This window comes from Sylvia atricapilla, chromosome 4, assembly GCF_009819655.1.
Source record: "Sylvia atricapilla isolate bSylAtr1 chromosome 4, bSylAtr1.pri, whole genome shotgun sequence".
NCBI classification, from domain to species: Eukaryota; Metazoa; Chordata; class Aves; order Passeriformes; family Sylviidae; genus Sylvia; species Sylvia atricapilla.
Genome location: NC_089143.1, coordinates 32896174 through 32908968, shown reverse-complemented (window position 1 = coordinate 32908968; position 12795 = coordinate 32896174). Strand labels below are relative to the sequence as shown.

General features: G+C 56.7%; 1 protein-coding gene across 6 annotated transcripts in view; it reads left to right on the top strand.

The window, feature by feature from the left end:
• RAB11FIP5 (RAB11 family interacting protein 5) overlaps positions 1 to 12795 on the top strand; it is a 39277-nt gene that overhangs the window by 21849 nt on the left and 4633 nt on the right. For 4 of the 6 annotated variants that reach the window (XM_066317544.1, XM_066317542.1, XM_066317545.1 and 1 more), the window contains exon 4: positions 5840 to 8239. In XM_066317544.1, the coding sequence (XP_066173641.1) occupies positions 5840 to 8239 (2400 nt within the window). Of the gene's footprint in view, positions 1 to 5839; positions 8240 to 9347; positions 11784 to 12795 lie in introns of those variants that run through there. The other 2 variants (XM_066317546.1, XM_066317547.1) reach the window with 2 other exon arrangements.

Below are 12795 nucleotides of genomic sequence, written 5' to 3'. Positions count from 1 at the left end.
TCTATAAAAACAGGGGCATCAGTTCCATTTTCAGGTTCAAGCCCCTTCCCAGAGCCCACACCTTTGGATCCAGCAGTGAGGCCAAATATTGGCTCAGTTCCTCTCTGTTGCTCATGTGCTCCTGAAAGGTGCCTTTCCTTAGTGCTGGGAATGGGAGGAAGGTTTGGAATCCTTGGAGCAGAGTCCTTGGCCAGGCTAGCAGTGGTGGGATGGAGCATGGATGTTGTGGCAGCCCCTCCAAAAGCCAACAGGACCAGAGCAGAGCCTGGGAAGCTGCGGAGTTTGAGGAAGAGGGAGATGACGGCCGTGATGTGAAACCAGGGATGCTGTGGATGAATCCATGGGAGAGGATCAGAGGGATTGTATCCAAGAGAGCGCAGCTCTGCCTTGGAGTAGCCTCAGGGATGGAGTGGGATCAGTGTGAGGAGCCTGCAAGGCTGGGAAATGGCTCTCTGTGCTGCTGAGCCTGCATTTCTCTGGGCTGGACACCAGGCAGGATGGAGAGCTGCATCCAGAACTCAGCCTGATGTGCTTTGGAACCATCCAGGAAAAGCACAGTCCCACTCCCTCTTCTAAAAGTGGGAATTGGGGGTTGAAGTTTGCATCTCCCTGGGTTCCTACTGCCCAGATTTCTCCTATTGTTTTAAAAACAATTCTTTAAATTATTTTTTAAAAATTAAAATTTTTAGATTTAAAGTGTTTTTGAGGGCAGATGTCTGTAAATGAAGGTTTGTCCATTTGAATGGGGCTGATGGACAGGTGAGGCCCAAGGGAAGAGCAAAGTAGTTATTGCACAGATAATTATTATAGATAATTTATAGATTATACTAGGTGATTTATTAGAGAGAAATCCAGTCCTTCCACCTCTGGAATTCCTATTTAAAATACATTCTCTGACTCCTTCCCTCTGGTGCTCCCACCCTGTACAAAAATGTCCTGGGCTGCTGTTCCCGTATCTTCCCAAGCCCTTCCTGCACAATTCCTGCTGTGCCAGCCCTGCTCATGCCGGTGGCAGGAAATTCCTGATCCCTGCCAGGTCTGAAGCTGCTGCAGGATGCTCCAGCACCTCCATCCTGCTGGTTTTCCACCCAAGGGTGCCCTGGCTGTGAGAAAATGGGGCCAAAAGCAGGTTGGGAGTGGCAGGGCACGGCACATCCCCGGATCCAGCCCTCCTAGGAGGGATTTTCCACTTGAGTTTCAGCACATCAGGGCTGGATTCATCTCTGCCCTTCCCAAACTCCTGCTTTTCCAGCGCATGTGCTGTTTTCTCCTGGTGGTGCAGAGTTCCCCACCCTCCTGCAGCCAGGCTGGGCACTGCAGAGCTCTGCCCTCAGCCTGAAATCCAGGCTGGGATCCGTAGGGAGAAATCTTCCTGTGTCGAACAAGCTGTTTCCAGTAGACTTTTTCCATCGGGGGTTGCTCAGCAATATTTTATTTCCATTTTTTTTACTATTTTTTTTACTATTATTATTTTTTAAATTGCTGCGAGGCTCAAAGGCGTCTGTGAAGTGCTGCCAAACAAATAAATGAGGGCAGGAAGGTACCCGAGATTTATTTTGGCTGGTGGAGCCGTGTGCTGGGAATGGGAGGGGAAGGAGGAGGAGGAGGAGGGTGAGTCAGCGTTTCAGTGCTGCAAAGAGCTGCTTCCATCAGGCTGCTGCAAGTGAAGGTTTCCCTCTAGAGGAATCCGCCGTGCTCCGCTCCTGCTTTCACCCAGCACTTGCAGCATCCTCCCTCGGGAAGAGCTTCCTTCCTCAGGGAAAGTGGGAAAGGGGATTTTTGGGAGCGGGGCAAGGCTCCAGGCTGGTGGCCAAAGCAGGGATGTTCATCCTGTGGGTTTAACCCACACCTCTGAGGGTCCAGCCCGGCAGAGAAGTGGCAAAAATCAATTAGCGAGACGGCATGATTGAGTGTGTCTTGAAAAATCAAAAGGGGTTTAGTAAAGGAAGAAAATAATACAAAAACAAAGGCAAAGCTGAGCACTGTGTAGAGACAAGTCTCCTACTTGCTACAGCACCCTGAAAAGCCTGGAACTTCTTTGTTCTCTCTTTTTAGTACTCAATTATTCAGGTTGGCTATTGGGCTCTTGGTCCAATGAGAGGAACAACAGGCTTTGAGTTACACTTTCAGAGCCCAGTCCATGCTCTGTACTGGCACTGAGCCAATTACAGTGAGAAAAACACAGAACTTTCTGGTTAAACTTCCTAAAATGTTGAAAGGTAAACTGAAACTCTTTCCCTATTTGGAAGCACCTGCTGGGGACGTGGGGGTGCATCACCACGTCATCCCAAAGAATGATGGTGACAATGTGATTTGAAATCCCACTGGAAAGTCACAGATTCCTAAACAGCCTCAGCCTGGGCCAGGGGTGGGTCAGGTTGGGAAATATTGGGAAAATTTCTGTCTGTAAAGGTTTGTCCAGTCCTGGCACAGCTGCCCAGGGCAGGGGTGGAGTTCCCAACCCTGGAGGGAACTTTAAAAGCCCTGTGAATGTGACACTTGGGGACAGGGGTTAGTGGTGGCCTCGGCAGTGCTGGGAGTGGTTGGACTTGATGGTCTTAGAGGGCTTTTCCTAAACATTCCATGATTCTTCTGCCTGGAGTTTGCAGCCAAGAGCCCCTGAACAAACCCCAGTCAGCGGGTGCCAGCAGGAATGGGGTTGAGAGGCAGAGAGGAAATTTCCACAGTGGAGTTGAAGGAGGAGAACAAGAATCGAACAAAGATGGATTCAATTTCTGTCTTTACATATTTAGCCAATATCAGCAGGTCCAGCACCCTGTGAGCCCCAAAAGGACTTTATTAGGGCTGGAGGGACAGGACACAGGGAATGGCTTCCCATTGCCAGAGGGCAGGGATGGATGGGTTATTGGGAAGGAATTCCTGGCTGGAAGGGTTTGCAGGCCCTGGCACAGAGTGCCCAGATTTGCTGTGGCCACCCCTGAATCCCTGGCAGTGTCCAAGGCCAGGATGGATATTGGAGCCACCTGGGCTAGGGGGGAATTGTCCCTGTCCATGGCAAGGGTGGAATGGGATGGTCCTGAAGGTCCCTTCCAACCCAAACCATTCCATGATGACTTGGGGAATGAAGCCGGGATCATCTCGGGGGTTTGAGGAGGCCTTGAAGCTGTTCCTGCACCTGTGCAGGTGGGGATTGGTGCAATTCCAGTCTGGGCAAGGGACTGCTCCTGCATCAGCCACCCCTGAGGAGGGAACTTCACTCCCTCACCTTCTGGCAGCTGGGATGGTCATTAGAAGCCAGTGCTCCTTAGGAGCCTGCAGCTGATTAATGCTCTGCAGCCTTTTAGAGCTGGAGCCCAGCAGAGCTGGATCAGGCCCTGGCTGCTCTTACTCAGCACAAAGGATGCATCTCAGTCTGGAGCAAAACATGGAATGAGTGCCAGCAGGGCAGGCAGAGCTGGGGCAGGGCTGTGTGCCCCTTGCAGCCACCCTGAGATTGTGGTGGTTGGAACTTGTCACCTTCCCTTGTCACTTTCCCCTGTCACCTGCCCTTCCCAGCTGGGAAGGAAAATTTGCCCTGTTGAAATCTAATTGTGGATGTTGTGAATTCACCCAGCTGAGTGGGTACTGAGCAGCTGTTCCCTTCTGGGGAGCTTAAATTAGAGGAGGATTAGGGCAAAAGGTCCAACTCTGCTGAACTCCTGGCTGGGAGTGCCAGGAGAGGTTTCCCTCCACGCAGAGAGCAGCTGCCAGTCAGGAGTGGTTTGTGCCTCAGGGTCCCATCAGCTTCTCCCAAAACTTCTGGAGACTTTCTGTGCTCACCCAGAGGCCCAAATGCCTGGGAGGAGCTGGGCTGCATCTGTGGGGTGTGTTCCTGGCTGTTCCTCCCTGCAGAAGCAGAAGAGGACAGGGACCAGGCTGGGCACGGCCACCAGCCACCACTGCTGCTTTGTGACAGCAGGAGAGGGCACCCACGAGCTGTGTGTGTCCCAAAGGGAGCTGCAGCCCTGAGTGAGGCTTTTATCTGTCCCTGGGTTACCAGGTCACTTCAGTGGTGTCTGGGTGAGGTCCCATGGGTGCTGAAGAGGAGCTGGTTGTGCTCAGTTGCTCGCTGTGAGTGTTCTCTGTCCCCAAACTGGGATGGGGGACGTTGGTGGTATGGATGGCTTCAATGGACACCTTTCCAAGGAGCTGCTCAGAGGGGCTGTGGAGCTGCCAGGAGTGGGAGCAGGCGGTCCCCATGGTGGGGGCATCACTGCTGGGCAGAGGTAGTGCAAGCCCAATGTCCTCGCTGCTTTGGGACCAACCAGCTGCACCATCACCAGCCTCAGCTTTTGCCTCAAGATGGCATTTTGTGCTTTAAAATGTGTCTGAGGTGTTTGGTGGATGCACAATAATGTGGAAATAGTTGTCGAAGCAATTTTGTGATCTTGCAGTGCCACCTGCAATCCCTCCCAGCAGCTGGAGGGAAATCTCAGGGTGTAACCCCAGGGCTGGACATACCCTGGGCACCTTGGCAAAAGAATTGATTTATTCCCTCCTCTTTAACCTTGGTGTGCCCAGAGCTGGCTGATCCGTGCCCATATTTCTCCCCAGCCAAGAGGGGAACTCTTCGGAGCTCAGCTGGTGCAGGAGGCACCAATCCCATGGGATCTGTGATGAGGCAGGGCCAGGTCCCCCAATCCTGTCCTGGGGATAGGATTGCTCCTCCCAAGGGTGAGTCAAGGGGATGGGCCCAGGAGGAAGGTGGACGTGAGGTGTCCACACCACACCCCCCTTTGTGATGTGAAAACCTCTGAGCCTGGTGAGCCGCCTTGGGGTGGTGACTCCACATTGCCCAAAGGAAGGTCAAGGAAATTCCAAAGAAAGGTCCCTCAGCCCTGCTTGAACAGGCAGCAGGGTGCTGTCAGCCTCACTTGGGGTGATATTCTGAATTCCAGAAGTGCTGAATCCCTTCCACCTTGGGGTCCCCCGTGGGGTTTCAGGCATCTCGGGCAAAGTGACATGACAAAGGGCATGTGGGAGGCAGGGCAGAGTCCAGAGTGGGGCCAGGGCCTTGTCCTGGCGACATGTTCCTTCCTGCTGGGCTCTTGTTCCTCAGCCTCCTTCAGCCCTTTCTCTCCCTCCTGTGCAAGCGTGAGCTCTGTGTGTGTTCCCATGCTGGTCATGCTGACAAACCAGTGAGGAGGCACTGAGGGGTGAGCTGGGAAAGACTCCTGTGTGTGCCTGGAGTGGTTCAGGCACACAGTAACCCTGTAACCCTGATGCAGGAGCCCGGGCAGCTCCTCGTGCTCCAGCTGCCCTGGGTGCCACCAGCACCGGGACAAACTCACTGAGCCAGTCCTGGGGCTGCAGGAGGTGGGGAAACTGCTCTGGCTCCTGGGCTTGCTGTGGCAGCCAGGGGAATGTGGAGGAGTGTTCTGGGAGCAGGGCTGCCCCTTCCTGTGTGTCGTGCATGCCCTTTCCACGCCTCGACTCCATAATCATTGCTCTGCCTAACAAGAGCCAGGCATGGATTTGGTCATGACGCTGCTTGGAGCGGGGCGTTCGTGGTGTGTGTGGTGTGTGCTTGCAGCTCTGTCACAGCATTAACCAGGAGGACTGTTCTGTCTTCCCTCCACAGCCTGGAAGTGTCTCCTCAGGTAGAAACCAGCTCAGATGCTCCTTCTCATTCTGCTCCCTGCTCCCCTGCCCCGTGCCCTGCTGCCCTCCCCGCTAGCATGCCGAGCTCTAACCTCGCTGCTGCTCCTGGAGACAGCCAGGCCGGATGCTTGTCCCCCACCAACCCATTCCTCAACTCCCTGCAGAGCAATCCCTTCTTTGAGGAGCTCCTCGCTGACCAGGTACTAAATTCTCCTTCACCTACTCACTTTCTCTCTAGTTTACCGCCTGGGCCGCGTGCTGCACCAGAGGTCGCTGGGAGCTTTTATTCCTCTGAGGATTGCAGTCCCCCTGCCTCCCCAAAGCAGGCAGACCCTGAGAGGGAGTCTCCAGCCCAAAGCGTTGGTGTCCCTGTGCCAGAAACCACTCCCCCAGCGCCGGGAGAGCTCCCTCCTGCCGACACCGACCCCGCCGTCCCCCCGCCACCCTCGGAGTGGGACGATACCTTCGATGCCTTTGCCACCAGCAGGCTCAAACCGGAGAGGAGGAAGGAGAACTTGTTTGCCTCGGCGACAGCAGAGGGCATGGCTTTCATTGACGACCCCGACAGAGCCAGCCCCACGGAGAGCTCAGCCGAGCCGCCCTGCCAGAAGGGCTCCAAAGTGTTTGAAAATGCCGAGTCACCCATCGGTGCTGAAATCCCTGCAGCTCTCCGCTCTTGGACAAATTTCTCCACTTTAGACGTGGGGGCCAACCTGGTGAGCACCACCCAGGAGGCCACGGTGATCGAGGATGTGCTGAGCCCCGTGTCTGCAGGCTCCATGGCCGGGAGGAGGAAAAGCAGCACGCCCACGGTCTGGACAGCCGCGTTTGCCTCAGGCAACCCAGGGGACAAAGAGGCATCAACAGCACTGAGCACTGACAATAGCGCTAGGGAGGAAGGGGGCAGTGGTGAGGAGGACCCCTGTAGTGCAGGGACAAACGGTTGGATGACCATAGCCACAGAAACCGCTGCCGACCCCTCGGAGAGCGCCCCGAGCGAGGAGCACGAGGGCGCCTTCGGCCCCCGGCCGCCCTTCCTGGCCGAGGGCACCTTTGAAGCCCAGGGCTCGTCCCGTGCCTCCACCCGTGTGTTACCCAGGAGCTCCCTCCCCCCCGAGCTGGCCCCCGAGGCCCTGCCCGGCAGCACCATGGCGGCTGTGCCCCCGCGGGTGGCACCGCGGAGGTTTCCTGAGGCGGGCGCCGAGCCCGGGGGCGGCCAGGAGGGCACCGCGGACATCCGCAGCTCTGTGTTCCGGCTGCAGGCCAGCATGAGGCTCCAGGCCAGCGACGGCCTCCTGAGGCTCAGCTCTGACATCTGTGAGAGGCACGTGGTGCTGTCCCCGTGGGCAATGCCCCAGGGCCACCAGGAGCCCATGCCCGGCCCGCCGGTGCCGCCCCCCAAACCCCCCAGGTGGTTCGCGGCCGCGGGTGCTGTGGGGGACAACGAGGAGGGGGAGCCTGGTGGCACCCAGCAAGGCAAACAGGAGCCATGGGAGGACTCAGAGGGCCCCAGAACAGAGATGGAATTGCCAAGGAGCCGTGGGAGCAGCGAGTCCTCGGTGCCAGCACCTCCCAGCCTGCCCACACCGAGAGCGGGCGCTGCTGAAGCTGGGAGCGAGTTCCCAGCGCCCGAGGGTGCCAGAGCTGCCGCTGTGGACTCAGCAGCTGCCTTGGGGACAGGGGACACCTCTGTGGGGGAACAGCCAGCAGAGATGAACCAGACAGATGTGGCCGAGCAGTTTGAGACTTGCATATCCAAGTTCTCCCTGGATGGACTGGAGCAGTCGGGTGCTGAGGAGACCTGGAGCCAGCCCTGTTTATCCCCTCAGATACAGGAGGCCACAGACAGTGCCAAGTGGGAAATGGCTTCCAAACAGGAGCTGTTCCCCGAGGAGCTCAGTATTTCAGGACTAAACCCACCTTCCAAGCTAGACCTGGGCCAGCCAGCCAGCTGGACCACTCTGGAAGAGCAAGAGGCAGCTGGCCATCCACACCCACAACCCCAAAGGTCAGAACGTGGGGAGAGCCCGTCCCAGCTGGAGCTGGCATGTCAGGATGGTGAGGGGCGAGCAGGAGAGCAGCCCAAACCCTGTGCCCCTCCCGAGGAGGCAGAGCAGGGCAGGACCCCCGCCAGCGAGGAGCCCCAGGGGCACTTGGCAGAGAGCAGGATAGACTTCAAGAATGCCGATTTCTGGAAGCCAGATAGGGCAGAGGAGAGACACACACAGGGAGCTTCAGCCCTGAGGAATCCCTTTACCCTGTCGCTGAGCCCCAATTCCCCGAGCAATCCCTTCGTGGAGAAGCCCCCTCTCCCTGTTCAAGCTGTGCTGCCCGAAAAGCTTGAGCAGGGCCACTTCAGCTTCCTCAGCCTGCAGGAGGAAGCCCCCGGGCACGGCTTGCAGCCCACTAACGCTACCCCCCTGCATGCCAGCCAGCCCATGGCCTTCTCCACCCCTTTCCTCGTGGCTGCAACTAACCCCGAGCCGTGTGGCCTCCCCCGGAGCCCCGCGGGGGTCCCCGCCCGCCCCGCCGCCGCCCGGCCCCACCCGCAGCCCGGGGACGCACAAGCTTCAGCGCTCCTGGTTCTGCCCAGGGAGACACGGCCGGCTGAGAAGCCCCTGTGCCAGCAGACGACCAGGTGAGCACTGTGGGGAAAGGCAAAGGGTTGTGTGTATGTGGGGGAGAGCAGAGCCCTTGCCTCTTCTGCTCTCCACGCAGCTGGGCTTACTCCGCAGAGGCTGGTCCACCTGGTGCTGCAGCTGCTCCTTCCCTCGCCTTCTCCTGGTTGCAGAGAGCCCAGCCTGAGCTGCTGGGAGCCTGGGCTCTCTGGGATCCTGAGGGGAACAGCCTCTGGTGTCTGGTGTGTTCTCTGGCCAGGGCAAAGGATTCCGTGCACGTACGGCCTGCCCCAGCTGGAAATTCAGAACTGGACCCACATTTCACTCAGTGCTGGTTTTGGCTCCACCATCTTCCCCGTGCTTGCAGAATAAATGCCTTTCCCATGCCTGTCAGGAGAGCTTGTGGCTGTTTCTGCTCTCCTGAGCTCCCTCATGGCATGTGCACAGCTGCTGCCCCTGCCCTTGCCATCCATTCAGCTTTGGCTGCTTTTCTTTCAAGTGCCCATTGGGTACTGAGAACCTCCTTCCCTCCATAGCCAAAAAGAGAATTTTTTCACCACGGCAAAATGCCCTTCTCCCCTCCCTCCTGCTGAGATGCCCATTGGTGATGAAGCAAGTGGGATTTAGCCTTGAGGATGATGGGAATTGGAAGGGTGGAAAGAAAGGGCTGTTCCTCCTCCCAGGTCAGTGGTGGGTCGGTAAAACTGCCATGAAACAAAGCTGGTGAGTTCAGGGCATGGAGTCTTGCTCTGTGTCCTTCAGTTCATCTCATTTTCCTGGTACTCCACCCCCTGGCCTGCCTGGGCTCTGCCTGCCTGAGGACCAAGCCCTCCCAGTGATTTACCAAGCTCCAGCAGGGATTTATTGATCAGCCTCACTGATCATGAGGCACATGGAGCTTCCTGGGGGCGCTGAAATGGTCAGATCCCACCTTGCCCCAAGAGGAGGAGTGGTTGTGGCTCTGAGGAAAGGAGAGGAGGGAACATGGGGCCAGCAGAACTCACTGAGCTCCAGTCCTTCCACAGGGGGAGCCCTCCTTGGGTTGAGCATGAGGTGCAAAGTCATCTCAGGAGCAAGGACCAGCATCTGCCTGGGTCTGTCAGATGGTATTTTTTTCTTCCTATTTAGGCCAGATCCTCCAATCATTTTGAATTGGATTATTCATCCTCCAGCAGATAGCCTTCTTCAAAATTTGCAGAGATGCTGCACAGAAACCTGAATTTTGTTATGTTTCATGGAAAGAGAAGTGTCCTGCGATCCCAAAGGGATAACTGAGGCAGTGAGGGGAATGCAGGAATCTCTTTGCTGGTTGTGCCTACTCGTGGTCATCCTCAGCCTTGCCTGTGCATCCATCCAGGTGCCTGGGATGGAATGGGATCCAAGAGCTGGATATCCTGAATATCAGTGCTGGTTTCTGTTGCGACACATGGCCAGGAGGTCCTAGAACTTCCCTGCTCGGGTTCCTCCAGCACATTTTGGATACTTGCTGTGACTGAAGAACCTCTGAAGAGCTCCTGAGGCCTCTGGGGAAGGCTCTGAGGCTCTCAACTGCTTTGTAGGACTGGGGAGATGCGATAACTGTCCCAGGGTGAGGGAGGAAGGCTGGTAAGGATCTTTCCCCAGTCCTCATGGCCATGCTTCCCTTCCCAGGATCATCTCCTGTTGGAATGGCCAGAGGCACATTGATGAGGGAAAGATGGTAGAAAAAAGGTGGAAGGAAAAAGGAAAGACTTCAGACTTGGAGTGGGCATTAAGTCCTGCCTGGGACAGAAGTGTTTGCAGGTGAAGGGGAGCAGGTGCCTGGTGTGGGAGGGTGAGAGTTTGGGGTGAGGGGGTTCAGTGCCTCCTCAAAAAAGCTGGAAACTGGGAGTGGAGTCCCATGGCCCCTTCCCAAGTGGCCAGAGGCTCTTTGGTCATCTTGTGTGGCTGCTGGGACAAGGGAGCATCAGCTGCAACTCCCAGGTGTGTGGACGGCCCTGTGCTGCTCTTGGAGATAGGGCAGGATTTCACTGCTGGGAAGGTGTCACATCCCTGGACAGGAGGGACCCCAAGGACAGCCTTGGGAGCTCCACTGCTGGGAGGAGCCCAGCACCTGTGCAGCTCCTGCCCCTGCACTGGAATCCAGCAGCTTTGCAGCTCCTGCACTGGAATCCAGCAGCTGTGCAGCTCCTGCTTATCCCTTGGAATCCAGCAGCTGTGCAGCTCCTGCACTGGAACCCAGCAGCTGTGCCGCTCCTGCCCTCCCTTGGGGCTGGCCCAGCATCTTGTGGCACTTGCAGGTGACAGGAGTGGGGATGTCGCAGGTACCGAGGTGGTGGCACAGGCTGTGTCCCCTCGTGTCAGAAGTGCAGGGAATCACTGCATTCTGAAAATGAGGTCTCAGGTTAAGTCACCTCACCTTGGTGATCCTGGTGGAGCCCCTGGAACTGGGATTGTGGCCTGGCACACCCAGGGCCAGGCCTGGGAGAGCTGATCCTGAGCCCAGCCATTCCCGTTCCTCCTCTAGAGCCTTTCTGCATGGAGAGCTGGCCTTTGGTTACTCTGTGGTGCTCCATTCCCGTGGGTTTGTCCTCTGCTGTCTGGTTCTGTGTGAGGAGCATTTCCATGAGCATTTACAGGCTTCCTTTGGGAGTTGCTGAGGGAAGTGCACCTGGTTTTTCCCTGTGCTCTGCAGGGACCTTGGGAGCGCTGGTGAAAGCTGGGACGGCAAGGCTGGCTCAGAGAGGGGGACAGGGCTGGGCCAGTGTCACCCTGAGATGTTCCACCTTAAGCTCCATCATAACTCAGATCCACTTGGGATGCAGCTCTGGATTAGGATAGGAGCCTGTGAGCAGCTGATTCCATGCTCAAGTTGATGTTCATGGACCAGGAGAGGAAACTGGCCCAGCTTCTTGGCAGGTCCACCAGGACTTCAGGCCTGGCTGTGAGGTGTGGAGCTCCCCTGGAAGGACCTGGTGCCACCATCCCAGGACAAACACAGCTCGAGGAATGTCTCCAGCTCTTGGATCCTCCCAGAGGCAAATGGAGGAGGCAGAGCCCTGCTCTGCTCAGCTGAGCCCTGCATGCAGCACCCTCAGTGGGAAGTATCCTACCTATCAGTAGGATAATGATTTCTTTTCAAAAGTACCTTTTCCAGCCCTGCAGCAGTGACTGTTCCCACTGGCCATAGGGCTGGCAGCTGCCTGTGACCACACCTGGGTGGGAACATTCCCATTTTCAAACACATCCGAGCATTCCCACTGGAATTGGTGAAACTTCCCAGGTCAGCTTGGTCCCAGGGAGAGGTTCCCAGCCATGCCCTGGTCGTAGCCTCTGTGCTGGCTGTGGGGATGTGACAGTGACATTTGAGGCTCAGGCCTGGCTGTGATCAGCAGCCTTGGTGGCTCCCCCAAGCCCTCTCCTCACCCCTGTCCTGCAGTGTCCTGGTGGTTGTAGCTCCTGGTCAGGGTTTGGTCCCAGTGGGGAGTGCTGGAGCCTCATGTGCAGAACAGCAACTCCTGCAGCCCCTGGCACTGTCAGTGACTCCACCTAAGGGCTGTGGGATCCCTCTCCCAGGGATCCTGGGCTCTGTCCATGTGATTGGACAGCTCTGCCAAGGGATCAGAGAGTCACAGAGTGTCCTGAGCTGGGAGAGACCCACAGGGATCATCCAGTCCCACCCCAGGCCCTGCACAGACCCCAAACAATCTGATCCTGGGCACCCCTGGCGGTGCTGTCCAAAGGCTCCTGGAGCTCTGGCAACCTTGGGGCCATGCCCATTCCCTGGGGAACCTGGGCAGTGCCCAGCACCCTCTGGATGAGGAACCTTTCCCTGAAATCCAATATAAATCGCCCCTGGCACAGCTCCAGCCCTTCCCTGGGCCTGTCCTTTGGCACCAGAGAGAAGCGATCAGACCTGCCCCTGTGCTGCCCCTCAGGAGGAGCTGATCCTTTGGCTTGTTGGAGCAGGTTGGTCGCCACCAGTGCTGTCCCCTCCCAGCACATGGACAGCAGGAGGCACCATCGTGGTTGAAGAGGATTTTCACATCTTTGGTGTGTCCTGATCCCATCAGCATGGACGAGGCATGGGGACACAGTACTGCTGGGACACACGACTGGTGAGGTTGTCACCAGTGAGACAGCCCATTATCCTGAGCTTTGCAGAGTTCCCAGATGGAGGTTTAGATGTTCCCATCCCAATGGGTGGATGTTCCCGTCCCAATGGATGGAGGTTTGGATGTTTCCATCCTAAGGATGGTGCACAACTGTGCCTGCTCCTTACAGGGAGGGAGCATCAGGTCACTTCTCTTTCCATCATGCTGACAAGGAACTGGACTTTGTTCAAGCCCAGAAAGAACCTTTTGGGTCAAAAGTGAGGCAAAAATTAATAAAAACATCATTCCCCCTTAACTGGCTGCTCACCCTCCATTTGGCCTCATAGAGGGGGACAAATTCTGTGGTGGCTTTCAGGCAGGTGACATTCAACTCTTGTGCTGGAGCATCAGTGGTGACTCCAGATTAATCTGGGGTTCCCTGGGCAGCAGAAAGCTGCTCTGGGCAGGGGTTCATCACACTGGAGCTGGGTTTCAAGCCCTGG